The following is a 20,817-nucleotide window of genomic DNA, read 5'->3' as shown; positions in this document are numbered from 1 at the left end:
AAGACAAGTATTCACGAGCATTATCAGAACGGAAAATTTTGATGTGAACGCCAAATTGATTGCGGATCTCAGCATAAAATTTCTGGAAGATGGCAAATAATTCACTTCTTTCTCTCATTAAATAGAGCCACGTCATTCTTGAACAGTCATCAACAAAAATAAAAAAATATTTGTATCCATTATATGACATCACTTTATAAGGACCCCACACATCTGAATGAATTAAAGAAAAAAGACTCGACACATGGTTATCGACCCTAAAACGAAAGGGAACACGATGGTGTTTCCCAAATTGACATGACTCACAATCTAAAACAAAAAGTTGACTCAATGAAGGGACTAAGGACTGCAACACTTTCAGCGAAGAATGACCAAATCTACAATGCCACTGGAGAGGAGAAATTGATGACTGAAGGGCCATTGACGTTCTTCCACCACCATCAAGATAATACAGTCCACCGGCTTCATGCCCTCCACCAATCTTCATCCCGTCTTGAGATCCAGAAAAACACACATAGAGGGGTAAAATGTGATGGAGCACTTAAGGGACTTGGTCAGCTTACTAACAGACATAAGATTAAATGGAAGCTTAGGTACAAATAAAACAGAGGATAGGGATACAGGGTCTAGGTCAACATTACCAACACCACAGATAGATGATATGGAGCCATTAGCAAGGGTAACAGATTGTGATGTTAAGCAATGGGTGAGAGATGAAAACACACTTGGAGTTCCCGTCATGTGATCGGAGGCTCCGGAGTCAATAATCCAGGGGTTGGGTGTGGATGCCAAACAAGCCATACCTGAGTGTGCAAAGGTAGCTGTGTTCTGCTGCGACTTGGATTGAACAAACCTTTCATACTCATCCCGAGGAACACTCATCATCTCCTTGCCTGGACCATCTGAGGGAGTAGAAGGCATCGGATCAGCTGCTCGGTTCTCTTGTCTAGAGCTGAAACTGGTGTCACTAGTCATGGCATGGTTGGCCCACGTCGAGGGAGGACCATGTAAGTCATAGCAGTAGTTAATAGTATGTCCATCCAAACCACAATGAGTACACTTCCGTGGACCCGAGCCACGTCCTCTACCACGAGCTCCCCCTGAATCTCTGCCTCCAGTACGACCACCACCACGGATATGTGTAGGTCCACCACTACCACTCCTGCCAGGCTGGGCTCCTCGAGCCCCACTTCTGCCACCTCGACCTCTCGATACTGCAAATGCTAATTTATCTAAGACATTAGAATCCATAGATCCAATGGAAGCCCTCCGAAGACAAGCAAACACCTCCTCTAAAGATGGAAGAGCAGATCCCCCTAGTATCTGGGCTCGTACTGGTTCATACTCAGACTTCAGCCCCACCAGAAACCGTGTCACATCAAGCTGCTCTCGCTGTTGTTGTTGAACTTTGACATCAGAAGTGAGAGGATGATAGACGTTTAACTCATTACGGATATTTCTCACATTGACATAGTACTCCTCAAGGCTCTGATTTCCCTATTGCAGATTGAAGTATTCTTGATACAGTTGATATACCCTAGTGGTATTATCCTGACCTGAATACAGTTTCTTAGCATGACCCTACACCTCTTTGGCTGTGTCAAGAAACATGAAGTTCACACTGATTCTGGGTTCCATACTGTTCCACAACCATGTGATGATTTGTGCATCTTCCTGTTCCCAGTCTTCATACTCCTGAGAATTAGCGGGGGGTTTCTCCTCTCTTATGTGCTTCACTTTCTTCTTCGCCTTCAGAAAAAACTCTACAGACTTGGCCCAAGGGACATAGTTCTCTCCATTCAGTTTAATGGAGGTCATTTGGACATTCAGGTAGTCAGTAGATATCATGACACTAGGTTTACTATCATTGTTTTCTGCCATTGCCGAACTCCCTTATCACTGAATTCTGAGCACTACACACTACACACAAACACAAACACTTCATCGAAATCTGCACACTGATTTCAACAGTAATAAATGCTAAGAACTGCAACACCACAAACCCTACTCACCGAAATCTGCACCCCGATTTCAGCAATATTAAATGCTGAAAACTGCAACACCACAAACCCTACTCACCGAAGTCTGCACACTAATTTCAGCAATATTAAATGCTGAAAACCACACTTGTAACACCACAAACCCTAATCCACAGCTACCGGAAGTTTCACCATTAAGTAGACACTATTGCCCTTCGAATCACACACAAACCAGAATAAACCCTAACATAAACCCTAGCATACTGCAATCTGAAAACCCATCATACGAACTGTACTACACCTCTCATGTATTCCATAACAGAAAATATGCATAAAGAGAAACTTTACCTCATCGCCTGAAGGCCAACCACACAAAGGACTGAGACACCACTGCACCAAACGTACCAGCCCTAATTAGGGCTTAGAAACCACAGCAACCAATCACCAACGACACAATCGGAGGCATAGGAACCTCCAAGGGAAGAGGGCGATCACTCCTTTTCAACCCTTTTCCCAGTCTCCAACTCACAGCTGAGAAACCCAAGAGAAACCCTAGCTCAAATGCGCAGAAGACAGAATTCTAGCAAATCTGATTTGTTCAATGTGGCTCTGATACCATGTTGAAGTTCGACCTGCCCTAGAATTCTGTCTTATTCGTTGACTGTAAAGTAAAGTGAACAGCAAGAAGTAGAAGTAGGAGAGGAAAGAAGAAGAGAGAAAAGAGAGAAGGTCTGGTTCGAATTAGAGAAAAAGTTTTCCCTAGATTCGGCCAGACCTGTTATTATATTATCAACTTATTGGAAAAGACTTATGTGCCCTTATTTAAGTAAGAGGCACTCGAACTAACATAACAGTACACATCAACATTCTCAACAAGTGCAAAGAACAAAATACCCCTTCACTAACACCACTAACAAGAAGCGTCTTTGTCCCAGGTGAAACAGTTAAAACTGTTCCCCTCCTCCAAAACTTGATGATCTGATTTGTGGATAACACTCAGGGAACAGGGAATTATGAACATGCCGGCATACTTAGTGTTGCAGTATATCAAAGGTCAAAGCTACAGAATATTTACACTGGAGATCAAATTCCAGCATTAAATTTTGATTTGAATTCTCCAACAGGATCTGGAGATCATGCAATTTCAACCTACCTCTTTTAATCATCCGATGCTACCAAACAAATGGACCATTAAAAGTCAACTCCTTGTACTATATCTTTGGTTTTCTTCTCTTCTCATGACTGAACCAGATGATTTTTTGAGAATTTTTCTACTTTAATTTATATAGTAGCTTGGTTCAATTAGCATGAACCAAACAGAAAATATTCCAAGCCCCAGTTCAAGTGGTTCCACCTTCCAGCTGATTCTGGTTCCCAAATCGTTGGTTTAACCCAGGTTAATTTTGTTGTGAAGAATTAGCTACTGCTTCAAATAAAATTTCTAACTTTCTTAAGGTGTAAGTAGTCTGAACACAGCAAATAACTCTCCAATATCTTCAACTCAGATGGGGTATTCTCATGTCTTTTATCTATAATTGAAGGAATCCCTCTTACCTCTTTTTTGTAAAGGAGAACCTTTGGGTAAGAAGATAAAGCCCTAGGGGTTTTATATGTTTTGTATTTTGTCAGTATATAGTCCTCTGGTGTACATGGGTGGTCATGCTTATCATTCATTTCTTGAAGCTTAATGAAATTCTATACTTCACCCATTCAAAAACAGACTTCTTTTAGAAAACAACAAAGTAAAATACTATCAACATCTTGTGTAAGAAAACAATGAAGTTCCATCAAAAAATGAAAACAATAAAGTTAAGCAACTACAAAAGGAAAATCATGAAATAGTTAGAATCTAAGAGATGATAGAAGATGGATCAAACAGAAATACCTTCTTACTTATCTGGATAACTGATAGGGTGTTGTCTCTAGAGTCAATTACTTTAAGACAGAGTGGATAAACCTCAACAATAAAATTCTTGTTAAGATCACCTTGTAAAATCAACCTTCTGGGTATAGCAGGCCCTCCTTTGTACCTGCAAAAATGCAATGAAGAAAGAGTTGAACGTATAAGGAAAAATGAAGATGATATACACATTTATAGAAAGATGAGTAGGTTGTGCCCAAAAATCACACCCATGGGCCATGACCAATTAGCTCCTATAATTGACCAAGGCAGTGTTCAGCAGTGTGTGGTCCATCTCTTGGATGGACAGTTTTGAAACACGTCACACCGAAATTGGAGTTTCTTTGAGGAATGGTGTGGATCAATCCACATGATCTTGTGGATCGGTCCACACTATCTAACAAATAATCGCCCACAGCTATATCTTGTGGTCGGTTCCATGCCACGGTGGCTAAAATAAAAAAACTTCAATTCAATGCTTCACATGCCTACCACAATAAATGTCAATTTAAATTTTGATTTCATTATTATGGTTATTAAAAAATATTTGCACTAATTATTTATTGATTTTTATTAGCTATTGTTAGATAGATTTTCTTTGAACTTCACTAATTTTTTAATTACTTTTAAATTTTTATAATTATTAGTAATTACATGTACATGGTTTATTTTGTATCAATTTTTCATTATTTATACTATAATATTTTGTATTGGCCATGGTTAATTTGTATCATTTTTTATTATTTATATTACTTATAAAACACAATAATTTATATTCTTGATCAGCAGTGACATCGTCCCACATGTTGTATGTGAGATGCATGGCATCATCACACAGGGTGTAAACTGAACTACACCACACCTTGCAGTAGCAGTACGCTTCTATGGGTGTGGTATGGTTCAATCCACTCATTTTTGTCCACAGTATAGAACAACTCACCACCTGTGGCATGGATGAGTCCACATAGGTGTGGTGCGAATGAGAACACACTACCCAATTTCTCATCCACACTACATAACACCCCCTAAATGGGGAATTGCTGGAAAATAATACAACTAATACAAATAAAACGCACCGAGAACAAAAACAATATACATCATTGGAGTTTATGCACTGTAAGTGCTCGTGGATTACTACTCCATATGCATGTTCTGAAATGCTTCTAGATGGATGTTGTTATGTGTGCTGCATATATTGTCAATCATATACCACCTTGGTTGCTAGAGTATAAGGCCCCACATGTGTATGGAATAGACTATGGACAAATGCAATGAATGAAGAAGTTAATGCCTTGCACAAAAATGGCACTTGAGAGTTTGTGGATCTTCCTAAAGGAAAAGAACCAATGGGCTATAAGTGGGTGTTCACAGTGAAGCATAGGGTTGATGGTACGGTAGAAAGGTGCAAAGCCAAATTGGTGGCAAAAGGGTTTACACAGATGTATGGAGTAGACTACGAAAGACCTTTGCTCCAGTAGCCAAGATGAACTCTATCAGAATCCTCCTTTCACTAGGAACTAATCTTGACTGGAAATTTCACCAATTAGATATTAAAAATGCATTCTCGAATGGAGACCTAGAGGAGGAGGTGTACATGACTCAACCTCTAGGTTTTTGTGCCAAAGGTAGTGAGGAGAAGGTGTACATATTAAAAAAATCATTATATGGGTTGAAACAATCACCTCGGGCCTAGTTTAGTAAGTTTCACTTAGTTGTACAACAATGGGGTTCAAACAATTCCAGTCAAATCATACTCTATTTGTGAAGAAAGGTGAAGGGAAAATTGCAGCTCTAATCGTGTATGTTGATGACATAGTAGTCACAGGAGATAAAAAAACTGAAATATAGAAGTTGAAGAAATTCTTAGCCATTCAGTTCGAAGTGAAAGATCTAGGCTCCTTACATTATTTCCTTGGGATTGAAGTTTCTCGCTCTCAAAAGGGCATCTTTTCTCAAAGGAAATACGTATTGGATCTTTTAGAGGACACAAGCAAGTTAGGAGTGAAGCCAATTGATTCACCCATTGAACCTAATCATCGATTGGGTGACTGTCAGGGGAGGCTATGAAAGATGTAAAGAGGTTCCAGAGACTTGAAAGGAGACTCTTATATTAGTCTATGACCAGACCTGCATTGCCTATGTAGTGGGTGTCCATAGTCAGTTTTTTTTTTTTTTTTTATAAATGTGTCTTAGTCAGTTCATGCATAACCCTAAGACTTTCCCACTTTGAAGCTGCAAAAAGGATCCTTAGATACCTCAAGAGGTTCCCAGGGGCCAGTTTGTTGTTTCAGAAACATGGGCATTTGAAAGTTGAAGTGTATACAGTATACAAATGCTGATTGGGCAGGAGCAGTTGATGATAGAAAGTCTACCGATGGGTATTGTACCTTTGTGGGATGAAACTTAGGCCATGTTTGGGAGTGTTTATGTTAAAAATAAGTGCTTAAAAACAAGCGCTTATTCGAATAAGCACTTATTTGCATTTGCCACCCAACTTTTCAAGTGCTTATTTTAAAAAATAAGAACTTATTTTGTATTGGGCGTTTGGTGGTCTTTTTCTCCAATAAGCACTTGTGACTCTTTTGTCACTTATTTGCATTTGCCACCCAACTTTTCAAGTGCTTATTTTAAAAAATAAGAACTTATTTTGTATTGGGCATTTGGTGGTCTTTTTCTCCAATAAGCACTTGTGACTCTTTTGTCCTTCATTTTCTTTCGAATTTTCAAAATATCCAATCCAAAGTGAATGAGTAAAAGTACTTTGATAAAAATGCTTTCATAAAAGTACTTTGATAAAAGTACGTTCATAAAAGTGCTTTTGTATAAGTGCTTTTATAAAAGTGTTTTTGTAAAAGTACTTTCGCGAAAGTGCTCTTATAAAAGTACTTTTGTAAAAGTACTTCTATAAAAGTTCTTTTGTAAAAGTACTTCTATAAAAGTTCTTTTGTAAAAGTACTTTTATAAAAGTGTTTTTCGTAAAAGTGCTTTCATAAAAGTAACAATATTGTTGCTAAAAGTAACAAAAAGGGTATAATTGGCATTCTAAAAATTTATTGGGGGCAAATCTGGGAGAAAAAATTGAAGCACTTGAGAAAAAGCTAGAAATTTGGGGTTAAAAAATAAGCACTTATTTCCCAAACACCAATAAGTGCTTAATGGTGTGGTCCCAACCCAAATAAGCACTTATTTCAAATAAACACTTATTTGTAAGCACTCACAAACATGGCCTTAGTTACTTGGAGAAGTAAGAAAGAAAGTGGGGTGGCTAGGTCCAATGTTGAAGTAGAATACAGAGCTATGTCTCATGGAGTTGATAAAATCATGTGGATAAAGAACCTATTATGTGAACTGGGCTTTACAGTATGGAGAAGTATGCACTCCCTATGTCAGTTCAGAAGAACAAATTGCAAATATTTTCACCAAGGGTATTCATCCTATGCAGCATTTGCAGCACAATGATTTTTGTGACAAGTTGGGCATGATTGACATGACATCTATGTCCCAACTTGAGGGGGAGTGTTGAAATAACTTAGTTTATTCTGGTTATTTTGTTCAGTTTATTTTATTATGTTCTATTTAGAATAACTTAGTTTTTTATTCTATTTATGTACTATAAGCGACACAGGGGCATAAGAGTATTTTCCCCATATTTTAAGTGTCGCCCTATATAATATAATATATTCTGGTGCCGCTAGAATAGATTTGACTCCCAACACTTCCTCTTCTCTTCTCTTCTCCCTTCTCTCTTCTCTCTCTCCTCTCTTCTTCTTCCTTATTTCTTTTGTATTTTTCTGCTAATAGTATCTTGCTGAAAACAGAAACAAATGTTTGAAGATTTATGTTCTAATTTCACTGAGAAGATTTGTACTAATATATACAACTTCTAAGAATCTAGGAGCTATTCTAGGAAACTAACCCACTAATTTAGCCTAAAGAAAAAAGGAAACTAAATCATAGCCAAAAAAAGGAAAATAATCACAGCCTAAATAAGAAAATAAATAACTAAAAAAACAAGAAAGATTCTGACTCGGATTCCACAAGGAATAATCCTCGTCATCCCTTTCCAACACTCCCCCTCAAGCTGGTGAATGTATATCAATCATTCCCAGTTTGGATACATTTGTCTCAAACCCGACCCTAAGTAATGGTTTAGTGAGGATGTCTGCTTCCTGTGATCCAGATGGCACATAGGATAGACAAAATTTTCCACTTTCGATCTCTGATTTGATGAAATTTCTATCAATGCGAACATGCTTCATTCGATCATGTTAAATAGGGTTGTGTACTATTGCTATTGTTGACTTACTGTAATATCAAGTGGAACATTTAAGTCTGACAGTAGTCGTTCAAGCCATATTAACTCACAAATCCCTTGTGCAATTGCCCTGTATTCTGCTTCTGCACTACTTTTGGACACAACAGTTTGCTTCTTACCTTGCCATGTAACAATGTTCCCCCAAACCTTTGTACAATATCCTGTAGTAGACTTACTGTCCTCAACCGAACCAGCCCAATCAACATCTGCAAATCCCTCAACTAACCGGTTATCACTTTTCTTGAACAATATACCCTTGCCAGGAGTTCCTTTCAAATATCTAAGGATCTGATCAACAGCACACTGATGTCTCTCAGTTGGAGCATGCATAAACTGATTACTATGCTAACACTATAGGCAATATCGGGCTTAGTAAGTGATAGATAGATTAGTTTTCCCACAAGACGTTGATCTCTCTCTTTGTTAGCTGGAAGATCATTCTCAGAGATCTTATGCTTCCAATTCTTCTCCAGTGGAGTGCTAGCTGGACGACAACCAAGCTTCCCGGTTTCCTTCAACAGATCTAGGATGTATTTTCTTTGAGAGATGAAAATACCAGTTTTGCTTCTAGCAATTTCTATCCTAAGGAAATACTGAATTTTTCCAAGATCCTTAACTTTGAACTCAGATTGTAGTAGGCCCTTGAGATTCGTAATCTCATCATTGTCATCACCCGTGATTACCATATCATCAACATACACAATCAAGATTGATTTTTTTCCATCCCTTGACTGTTTTATGAATAGGGTGCGATATGCCTGTCCTTGTGTGTATCCAAATCTTTTCATAACTGTGCTAAATCGAGTGAACCATGCCCTAGGAGATTGTTTTAACCCATACAGAGATTTCTTCAATTTACACACTGATCCTAGTTTTTCTTTGTCTTCAAAGCCAAGAGGCAGCTTCATGTAGACTTCTTCATCAAGAGTTCCATTCAGAAAAGCATTTGAAACATCCATTTGGTGCAATTCCCAATCCAAGTTGGCTGCCATAGACAAGAGAACCCGTATAGAGTTCAATTTTGCAACTGGTGCAAAAGTTTCTTCATAGTCAAGCCCGTATATTTGCGTATACCCTTGAGCAACCAAACGCCCCTTATATCTCTCTATTTTCCCTTCCAAGCCTACTTTCACCATAAAAATCCACTTACAGCCCACTAACTTCTTCCCTTCAAGCATGTTTACAACTTCCCATGTATTATTGTCATTTAGTGCCTTCATATCTTCCAAAACAGCAGCCTTCCATTTTGAATCTCTCAAGGCATCATATATATTTGTAGGAATTGTTACATTATCAGTTGAGATATAAATGCCCTGTGAGTGTTAGATAAACGGCAATATGACAAATGATTTGAAATTGGATGTTGAGTACAAGATCTTACCCCCTTTCTTATAGCAATGGGAACATCCAGATCATCAATTGTAACAGCACCTCTTTGCGAATCTGGTGGTGAATCCGCCATAGGTTCCGATGATTGGTTTTGCTGAGTAACACGGGGCCTCCTTGAGTAAACAATTAGTTCACTTTGTTGTTGGACTAATTCTCCCCCTTGACCGAGACCTATGGTTGTATCTGGTAGGGGTAATGGTGGAGACTCAGAGGATGGTAAAGTGGACACTGATGGAGACTGGGGCAAAGACATAGGAAGAGATATCAAAGGATCCCAATGATTATCTTCAATTAAGTTCTCCCCCTGAAGAGAATCATGGGAATAGAATGATTGATCTTCCAGGAATGTAACATCATAGGATACATAGAATTTTTTTGTGACAGGATTGTAACATTTATATCCTTTTTTAGTGGGAGAGTATCCTATGAAGATACATTTGATGGCCTTTGGATCAAGTTTTCCCCAAGTAGGACTGGTATTATGAACAAACACAGAACACCGAATATTTTTTGTGGGAGAGAGTTGAGTAAACGAATATGAGGGAATTCTTTTGGAGACAACTGACTGGTGTACGAAATTTGAGGGGTTTTGATGGAAGTCTATTGATTAAATAGGCAGCAATTAATACAGATTCTCCCCAAAAATGATGTGGAACAGCACTAGCAAACATGAGTGATCGAGCTACCTCCAACAAATGACGATTTTTTCGTTCTGCAACCCTATTTTGTTGTGGGGTAGATGTACATGAGCTTTGATGAAATATGCCATTCTGAATGAGGTAATCTCCAAATATCTGTGCAAAGTATTCTCCTCCATTATCTGTGCGGAGTATGTGAATGTTGCATTAGAACACATTCTTTATCATTTTATGGAACTGTTGAAACACATACCCGACATCAGATTTGTTCTTCAAGAGATAGACCCAGCAAGCACGAGTATGGTCATCTATAAAGGTGATGAACCATCTCTTGCCTGTTAAATCCACAACCCGTGATGCTCCCCAAATATCACTGTGAACAAGATGGAATGGTTTGGAAGGTTTGTAATTGTGAATAGGATAATTTTTTCTGGACTGTTTCACAAGAATACATGACTCACAATGGAAAGAAAAGGATCTTTATTGAGAAATTAGTTTGGATACAAATGTTTCAAATATTGAAAACTAGGATGTCCTAAGCGTTTGTGCCATAGAATTACATCTAAATTCAACGAACTAGATGCCAATCATCTTGGTTTTGGCCTTGGAGAAGAATCAGTGAGATAGTAGAGACCATGTCGTTCTTCAGCATTGCTAATCATCTTCCCCGAAGACGGATCCTGAAAAATACAACAATCACAAAGAAATGTTACTTTACAATTTTGATCCTTAGTTAACTTACTAACAGAAAGGAGATTATATCTTAAACTCGGAACATGAAGAACAAATTTCAAATAAAGTCCTTAGTAAAAAGCATCTCCAACTCCAACCATAATTATTGTATTCCCATTTTCCATTGAGACTTTTATCTCACCATCACATTTTTTATAATTCAAAAAAGTTGTATGATGTCCTGTCATATGATCTGATGCACTGGTGTCAACAATTCAGTCATTGAGATCATCTTTTCGTGATAATAGAAATGATGAGATATTACCTCATTGTGCAATTGCCGTTGTAGGTGTAGAACCTGATGTCTCAGAAATTTGTTGCTGGTGAAGAAGAGACCTTAAAATCTCCATTTGTTCCGGTGTGAAAGCTGTTGTGTTAGGCTTCTTTGTCTCAGCAGATTCGGCTACATGAGCTGAAGGGTTGCCTTTCCTCTGATTCCGTGGTTTCCAATCTAGAGGTTTTCCATGAATGTCCCAGCAAGTCTCCTTTGTGTGATACGACTTTTTGTAGTGTTCACACCACTGGTGGTTTTCTTTTTTCTTCTGAGGTTGAGACCGAGTAGATGCAAGTGTAGCTCCTTGAGATTGTTCCTCTAGGATTCCATGTGAGGATGGGTTCATCATGACTTTCCTCCTTTCTTCTCGTCGAACCTCAGAGAACACCTCACGAAGTGAAGGAAGGGGTTTGATTTCGAGAATACGACCTCGTACTTCATCCAAGTCTTTATCGAGTCCTTGAAGAAAATCAAATACTCGATTTTCTCAAGGACTTGATTGTACAGTACTCCATCATCAGTACACTTACATGGAATTGTATAAAACAAATCCATTTCTTGCCATAGGTCAATCAGCCTGTTGTAGTACTCAGTTACTGACATTGATCCCTGCCTTATGTTCCGCATGAGAGAACGAATTTCAAAACACTGAGACATGTTTCCAAGATCTAAGTACATCTCCTGAACAGCCTTCCATATTTCGTGAACATTCTTGTAAAACAGATACGTGCGTCCTATTTGCGGCTCCATGGAATTAATTAACCACGCCATGACAATGGAATTTTCATCTTCCCATGTCTTGTAACTCGCATCACTGCTCGTCGGAGGAGGGATTTCACCAGTAAGGTAACCCACTTTTCCTTTTCCTCGAATCACTAACAAAACGAATTGAAACCATTCATGAAAATTGGACCCATTTAATTTGTGTTGGGTAATCTGCAGAGAATGGAATATGTCAGAGGTGGTGAAGGAGGTTCCAAGGGATCTCGATGCATTCATGGTTGAATCAACTGCTGTCGAGTCCACTGTTGATGAAGAATGGCTCGTTCTAGACATCGTCGCAGGCTCTGATACCATGAAAACAGAAACAAATGTTTGAAGATTTCTGCTCTAATTTCATTGAGAAGATTTGTACTAATATATACAACTTCTAAGAATCAATCTAGGAGCTATTCTAGGAAACTAACCCACTAATTTAGCCTAAAGAAAAAAAGGAAACTAAATCACAGCCAAAAAAAGGAAAATAATCAGTCTAAATAAGAAAATAAATAACTAAAAAAACAGGAAAGATTCTGACTCGGATTCCACAAGGAATAATCCTCGTCATCCCTTTCCAACACTTGCAAGTCACTTCTTTGCAGAATGGAAAATGCAACAAGAGACTAAACATTTAGACTTCTTAACATTCGGTACCAATTATCAGCAAACTACCAATCTTACAACTCTAGAAAAAAAAAAAAAAAAAAAAAAACAACAAATTACCTTGTGAAAGTGAAACAATAAAATGCAAACAGATTTGAATGACAAAAACCTTTTACAAAGATGAAACAGATAGTCATAATTATCCTAGTTCATATTCTAATACTTAACCACCAATTCTAAACATCAAGAAGTACCATAATTCAATATGGCTCATTTATTAACCTAATTTGAACAAAGTGACAGTCTTAAAAGTACAATGAGATGAAAGATATTGAAACATCCAGTAAGATCTACTCTAATGAAGAATATTATGTAATCTTAATAAATATCATAAATAGTAATGAATATAGAAGCTACAAAACTATAAAGGGAAAGTAAAAAAAAAAAGAATACTTATTTACAAGCTAAAGAGTCTAATATTCGTAAAAGGAAAACATTTTCTTCCCATTTCAAGTGATTTCAATTCAATTCAGCCGTAATCCTAACTATTTTAAGTCAGTTAGACAAATCTTATCCTGTCATTGTGGACTATCAAGAGCCAAGTGATTTATATATCAAATAGAAGATTTGCACTGTTCTGTTGGATCAACTGAAGTACCATTAATGTTCTTTCTGACGATCCAGACTTGGTGTTACAATTTGCAAATTTGTTACAGTTAGTTCTTTATCCAGTGGATCTTCAGAAAGCTTTTTAATCAGTATATTAAACATTTTTAATCAGTAGGATCTGCTTTCATTTATAACCTTCCATGCAATTATTTTTTTATTGGTAACTTGAACTTTATTAGATTTTAAAAAAGAATAAGTATATAGCTACAACAGAATACCCAGGATTCCTTTTGTAAGGCTAGCACCTGCCCCCGCCCCCTCCCCTTACATCAGTGCCCTAATACAATATACCCCAGTAGAGTTATGCCTTATGCCTCATTAACCCCTTGTCTAGCCATGGTATCTGCCACCACATTTGTTGATCTGTATGTCCATGTGAAGCTTGCATTAATTTCTGACTCTTAAGGTTCTCAGCTCCTTTAAATAATGCCAATACCATTGAACACCCCTACACGGCTACACCACAAGTTTCCTCACTTGGTAACTGACATAGCTGTCGAGACTAAGCAACAAGGTACCCCCTGCTCCCGTTACCCCAAGTGCTTAAGTGGGTGTTTAGGCAACAATTAAGTGGCAGTTTCTTAGAAATAAGACCTATAATGTTTTGGAAACCACTCATGCTGATATGTGTCATATTAAGTTCTTATTATTCTTTACTGAAAACCACTCATGTGTATATATAATCACACACACACACATGATGTGAGCAGAGGGGAGTTACAAAGAAGCTGGCTGCAGATTCTGCCTACTTCCCCTTCCCCTCCAATTTCAACAACTCTACATCCGCCAAGGAGGGAGTGTGAGTTCCTGTTGCAGTTTGATTGCAGCTTTAGAAGGTCGTTGCTTCCTCCCTCAGCAGCTGGAATAGGGGGCATTGTTAGAAACTCTAATGGATACATCTTCTGGGCTTTCAGTGGTCCAGTTCAAGCTGTAGATGCCTCTGAAGAAGAAGCCCACTCCCTACTAGAAGGCTTAAGGCTTGCGAAAGAGGCCCCATTTCAGCCTCTTAGCAGTAGAAGGGTATTCAAGGATCACCATCTAGTGGGCAAAAGACTCAGATGAGGGACTGTGGAGGATAGCTCACCTGCTTGCTGAAATTCATGAGCTGTCTTCTCTGCTGAACTGCACCTTTAGATTCTCTGGCCTGTTTGTACATTCCCCCCCCCCTTTTGAATATAAGTTATCTTTCTCTTCAAAAATTAAAATAAAAAAAAAATACACCCAACATCAAAGTTATTAGAACTATTTACTTGTTTGAAATTTGAATGACTCGACTGGTTTGAACCAGGTACTGCATGGATATGGACATAGAAGTCAGAGTTTGAGGCAAATCCAAGAGTCTGACTTAGCAAGATGAGAAAACATGGAGTCACAGACACATCTATGGAAAAGTATGTATTATTAAAATAGTTCATATTTTTTGAATTCTACCATTACCTGCAAAAAGAAATATAAAGTGTTGCCTTTGTTACCGAATGATGTTTGATATGAAAAATGGCATTAATCCTGTATACTAGTCAAGGTCCAAAGTATCGACATGTATCGGCCTGTATCGGCCAATACGTATCATTCCGGGACCCCTCCGATAAGCCCCTACAGTGGGTGTATCGGAGGTCTGACCGGTTCAAGGGGTAGAGGAGACCTAAACCGGCCCCCCTGAACCGGTTGCGAAAAAAAATAAAAAAAAAGCCTGAAACACTGTATTGATTCGCCCGATACTCCCATACTGGCATATCAGGCGTATCGATATTTTGAACCTTGATACTAGTTATTAGAGATAAAAAGAATTGTTATGTAGAAGCGTCCTCAAGAATACATGGAGTGTTGGGCTCCAATGCATGTCTGACACAAACACATCTCCATTTAGGAGAGTCCACTCAGGACTGGTTTGAACAATGGTTTACTGAAATAAATGGACTTTAAGGGATAGACAATTTACCAGAGGGGCAAGTGGTTCCCAGTTTTTCCAGTTCAATCATTTTGTCAAACCTCGTTTTCAAAAAAAAAAAAAAAAATCTTTGTAATTTGAATTTTCTTTTTGCAGAAAAAAAAAATGAGAGCTCATGAGGATGGAACTTCACATCTCAAGGATTACACCTCTGACATCTGGAAGTGATGGCACCTTTCCATTGCTATAACTTTAAGGCACTAATTTGAATTAGAAAGGATTTGTACTGTACCATTGCATGTATGTCTGTGTGTGTATTATAAAGCCATGTATATTACTATAATGTGCTTGTTCTTTATCTATCAAAAGAAAATACTATTTTTCATTTGAACTCCAATTATATAAAGATCTCCTCAAGCAAATATAATCACATCAAGAAGCTCAAAGATAAAGATAATTACCAATCAACAAGCTTCTTCCAAACTTCTTGAGGAACCAAAACATAATCACAACCTTCTTCCAGTGTTCTAGAAAGCTCCAAATCATTGCTTTCAGTATCATTTTTATTTTTAACTAGATCATAGTTATCTATAATTCCAGGTCTTTCTGCTGTCTTTAAAAGCCCATTTGAATGTTGAAAACTAGTAGACTGATCATTAATTGAACAATTGTCTCCTCCGACGTAATTTTGCCAACTCATAAACCACCTGAGAAAGTAGGAAGCAAGAGACTTAATTCTTCAATATAAACAAGCAATGGTGCCTACTATGATGCCAATACAGTCTAGCATGAAAGCAGAAAATTTTCCTTGATTAAGCTACTGGACCATTTAGCAAAAGCATGGAAAGAATTTTATATAAACAGAAGACATTATTTAGATAATACCAAATTCAGCAATCATATCTGTCTAGACTTGTGTTTCATTTCCTAGTGGTACTATAGACCCCCAATCTTTCCTACCACTGGTTCAGTCAAGTCCCTTCCTCTCCCCTCATATTCATAAAAAAAATTATAAAAAATAAAAAATACTAACTTCTGGGTAATAAATTATTTTACGTGTACCAGAAGTTAGGTTCATATCTAGTCCACCCCTCCCAAGACCCCAATTAGTCAGGACCAACATTGAGTAATGGCTTTTTCCCCCAAGAGCATCTGATACAGAAGCATGTGCATGGGCAGATCGATTTAACCCTTTGGAAGACCAAAGTGAAGCCCTCAGATACAAAAATAAGGTTAAAAGGACTAAAAGGATTCAGGCCTCATTCCCAGTTTGCAAAAGGGACTAGGAGAAATTGGAAGAAACCAAAATTGAAGCTCTGTAGCCTCAGGTGAAGCCAGTTACCTCAGCTGTTTCCCGGGACATGCCTAAACATGTGGTGTGATGCAATCATCTCTTTAAGACTCATTTATGCGAGAAATTCAAAATATCCTCTTTTTGGGTTTCCAATGACAGTCTCATTATGTGAGAGAAACTCATTAGAATTTCTTGCATAAAGATCTGACTTCATAAGATATAACCTATCATACAGTTTCTTGTTGCCAGATTTGACTTGGGTTTGATTTGTTCTTGGTTGATTCTTGAACCAGTTTTTGACTTTTCTTCATTTCATGAGATCTATTGCTTGAGAATTATCCTTTCTAGAGTTCTTACTTTTTGATCTATTTCACCTGCATCCTTTCTGGAGTTTTGCCTTCGTAGACCTTCAAGATTTGTCCTAGAGGAAGAAAGAGTGGTTCATTCATCCCTAAGAAACATCACCACATCTTAGAAGACCATAACTATCACATAAAGCTCACTTAGCATCATGAAATTATTAGTTCTCTTGATTCAAATTTCTCACAACTATTCCACCCTAAAATCAAGTGATAGCTACCTTATGATTAAAAACTCAAATTACATATCCAGTATCTTTAGTTTTTTCTTTTATCAGTAAAAATCTTTCATTAATAACAGAGAGATTAAGATACAATAGCTAAAGATTGCATAGGAAATTGCAACCTCCAGCAATCAGTTGCAATTCTGCCCAATACAATGAAGATCTATTTGCCCCTTGTTTTGCTAGAGTATCCGCCATCCCATTTGCATCCCTTTTAACCCAACCAAACTGAGAGTTGAACTTCCTTGCAAGTGTGTCAATTTCTCTGAAAATAAACTTGAGCTTCCAAGGTGCTGATGTGATGTTTTTGGCCCAAGAGATGACCAATAGAGAGTCTCCTTCAATTTCTAAGTCTGTTGTTCCTATCTGCTCAGCCATCTTTAGACCTTGAAGTAGGGCTAGAGTTTCAGCCTGTATTGAGTCACCACCACACCCAGATAACTTCTAAACACACCCCCTATGCCTGCCCTTCCAGGGTTGCCAAGAGAACTCCCATCAAAATTCAGTTTTAGTTTGTTCCATTCTGGTGGCTTCCATTCCATGCTTACAAGAACTTTAGGTACATCTGTTTGTGCTATTACAGCCCAATTCCTTAGTATCTCATTCGCGGAGTAGTTTCTAAATATCTCCATGGTCTTCACCCAATGTGCAGTTCTGATTTTTATGGCTTCAATAACTTCCTCCATTGTTTTGCTTTATACTGAAAAGATTCTTAGGCTTTCCTCCCAAATAGTCCATACTATAGCTACTCTCACTGCCTTCCATATACATTTTCCCCTTTTCTTCCATTGACACAGGAAAGAGGGGCTGAATAGACTTACCACGTCCTGTGGGGGAGCCTATCTGCATCCAAAGAGAGAACAAACAACATTCCAAATACCAGAAGCAAAAGAGCAGGATAATAGTAAGTGGGTTAGAGTTTCACCACATCCCAAACAAAGAACACACACATGAGGAGAGAGGCAATTGTTTGGCCTCCTTTTCTGTAGCACATTACAAGTGTTTACCTTCCCTAAGAACACTTCCCAACAGAAAGCTTGTACTTTTGGAGGGATCGGTTTAGTCCAAATTTCTATCACTAGGAAGTTCACCCCCATAGGGTTAATATGAGTGAGCAAACCAAAGAAAGATGCACAGGAAAATAAACCATCAGAAGTTGGAGACCACACTCTACAATCAGATATAGATTGGTCCAAGTAGACCCTCTCAAGTGTTGAAATCAACAGCACTAGAGACTCACACTCATTTTCCCTCAACCCTCTTCTAAAGCCAAAATCCCAAGAAATCCCTGATTCTGAAAGCACACCAAACCTAGCAACAGGTTTGTTTTTATAGTTTGATAAAGAGTAGAGGCCTGGGAAATTGAACATAAGAGGCACATCCCCAACCCAAAGGTCTTCCCAGAATAAAACTTTATTGCCACAACCAACATCAAACCTGATAAATTGAAGAAAAGTTGGATATACCTCAAAGATTGCCTTCCAAGGAGAGGATGGAGCTGCATTGGGGGCTAATTTTGCATCCCAGCTGTTATCTACATCATCATGTAAGCTTTTAATGACCCTGTGCCACAACCTTTCTTCCTCACAAGGGAATCCCCATAGCCATTTCCCTAGGAGGGCCTTGTTTCTCTTTATTAGGTTCCCTATACCTAATCCACCCTGGTCCTCAAGGTAACAAAGTTGCTCCCATTTCACTAAATAATCTTTCTTTTCTTCACCTGGCTCCCACAAAAAGTCCCTCATAATCTTCTCCAATTTCCTAGCTATTTTCACCGAGATCTTAAAGGTGGAAAGGAAGTAAGTGGGAAGGTTTGCAAGGGTTGATTTTATCAAGGTGATTCTTCCCCCTAAGGAAATATAATTTTTCTTCCACATTGCCAACTTCTTCATGAACCTCTCTATCACCGGTTTCCAAAAGCTTTCAGCTTTCGAATTCCCACCCAAGGGCATTCCTAAGTATTCCAGAGGTCAATTTTTCACTTCACAACCTAGCAGATTTGCCATGGCTTGGATATCCCCCCTTCAATGTTGATTTCGGCTACACAGCTTTTTCCCCAATTGACTTTCAATTTGGAGGCCTGCTGAAATTCATCCACCAATCTTTTCAGATTCCTTAAGCTGGCTTCATCACAGCTTTCACAGAAAATAATTATGTCATCAGCAGATTACAAATGAGACACCACCACTTCTGATCGACCCATTCTCCAACCTTTAAACTGGTTTTCTTGATCAGCTTTGGTGATTTGTCTACTCAAAACCTCAGCCACAAAGGTGAATAAGAATGGAGATAAGAGGTCACCCTGTCTTAGTCCTCTTTTAGCCTGGAAGAAATCCTTTGCTACCCCATTCATTAGAATAGAAAAATGTGCTAAGCTAATACATTCTTTAATCCACATCCTCCATCTTTCACCTAGCCCCATCTTTTCCATTAAATTCAACAGGAAGAACCAATCCACCATATCATAAGCTTTTTCAAGGTCCAATTTACAAATCAAACCTTTGTCACCTTATTTTCTCTTAGCTGCCACACACTCATTTGCCACTAAAATTTGATCCACAATTTGTCTACCCTCTACAAAAGCTCCTTGGTTCTGAGAGATAATATAGGGCAGTACAGTCTTCAACCTACCAGTCAGGACTTTAGCAATGATTTTATACAAGCTACCCACAAGACTTATCGGCCTGTAATCCTTAGGGGTTTTGGCCTCCTTTTTTGGCACTAAAGCAACAAAAGTTGCATTTGCTACAGGCGATAATTTTCCTTCTTGATAGAACTCCACAAATACATCCATTAATTCATCTTTCAAAATTTGCCAACAATCCTGATAGAAAGCCATTGAAAATTCATTTGGACCCAATGCTTTAGATCTATCCATTGAGAATATTGCTTCATGTATCTCCTCAATAGTGAAGGCTCTTTCTAGGAGGTTAACTTCGGATTCTGGCACTCTGTCCCACTGTAAATCTCCCAATCCTGCCATGTTTTCATCAAAGGATGCTAGTATTGACTTAAAGTGATCCACAAAGCATCTTTCAATTTCTTCTTTTGCAGTTACCACTCTTCCATCCACCTCTACACTGGAAATTTGGTTTTTCCATCTTCTCCCATTTGCTAGAGAGTGGAAAAAACTGGTATTTCCATCCCCTTCCAAAAGCCATTTACATCTAGATTTTTGCCTCCAAGAAATCTCTTCTTTTCTTAGAATCTCTTCCAATTGCACTTTTAAGTTCCATTTTTCTATTCTATCCTCCACCCCACACTCTTTCCTAGCCTCCTTTTGGTCAGCTTCCTCTATTTTCCTAGCTAAATCCTCCTTTATGACCTCAAGTTTTCCAAATTCCTCTTTGTTCCACTCCTTGACCTTTTCCTTCAATCTTTTCAGTTTCTTAGAGAATCTCACCACTTTCTTTCTAGCCCTAATCCCATTTTTTGACCACCATTCTTTTACCCTTTGCAAAAAGTTTGGAACTTCTAGCCACATGTTTTCAAATCTAAAAGGTGTGGGGCCACCAATAAGATTTTCTTGGTAAAGGCTTAAAGGGCAACGATCAGAAGTCACTCTAGGTAGGGCTTTTAGTGTCAAAGTGCCCCACAACTCTTCCCAATCAATGGAGAACAGGAATCTATCCAGTTTTGAGCAAATTTGATTTTCTTGGAGATTTGACCAGGTGAAAGAGGCTTGTAACAAGGTAGGCTCTTTTAGTTCTAGGGACTCAATCAGGGAATTGAAGTGTTTCATGCTAGATGTTAAGGGTTGGTTGGGGTTGGTTGTCTCATTTGTATATCTTATT

General features: G+C 38.3%; 2 protein-coding genes across 5 annotated transcripts in view; one reads left to right on the top strand and one right to left on the bottom strand.

Annotated features, from left to right (window-relative positions):
* Positions 1–14,649, top strand: part of LOC104593788 (Glycosyl hydrolase superfamily protein) — a 49,388-nt gene extending 34,739 nt beyond the window's left edge. Inside the window, exon 4 of the transcript XR_016084062.1 lies at positions 14,547–14,649. The gene's annotated coding sequence lies outside the window, so the exon portion shown is untranslated. The remainder of the gene's footprint in view (positions 1–14,546) is intronic.
* The window catches only part of LOC104593765 (ubiquitin carboxyl-terminal hydrolase 9-like), a 63,734-nt gene that overhangs the window by 31,262 nt on the left and 11,655 nt on the right, over positions 1–20,817 (bottom strand). Inside the window, exons 1-3 of one of the 4 annotated variants that reach the window (XM_010253781.3) lie at positions 11,219–12,289; positions 10,782–10,901; positions 3,865–4,009 (exon numbers count right to left, since the gene is read on the bottom strand). In XM_010253781.3, coding sequence (XP_010252083.1) covers positions 3,865–4,009; positions 10,782–10,783 — 147 coding nt within the window. In that variant the 5' untranslated portion in view covers positions 10,784–10,901; positions 11,219–12,289. Of the gene's footprint in view, positions 1–3,864; positions 4,010–8,185; positions 8,322–10,781; positions 10,902–11,218; positions 12,290–15,607; positions 15,854–20,817 lie in introns of those variants that run through there. The other 3 variants (XM_010253757.3, XM_010253773.3, XM_010253765.3) reach the window with 3 other exon arrangements.

This window comes from Nelumbo nucifera, chromosome 3, assembly GCF_055504915.1.
Source record: "Nelumbo nucifera cultivar China Antique chromosome 3, China Antique-T2T, whole genome shotgun sequence".
In the NCBI taxonomy this organism is placed as follows: domain Eukaryota; kingdom Viridiplantae; phylum Streptophyta; class Magnoliopsida; order Proteales; family Nelumbonaceae; genus Nelumbo; species Nelumbo nucifera.
Note: the sequence above shows the minus strand (reverse complement) of the source record. Positions and strands in the feature narration are given on the sequence as shown.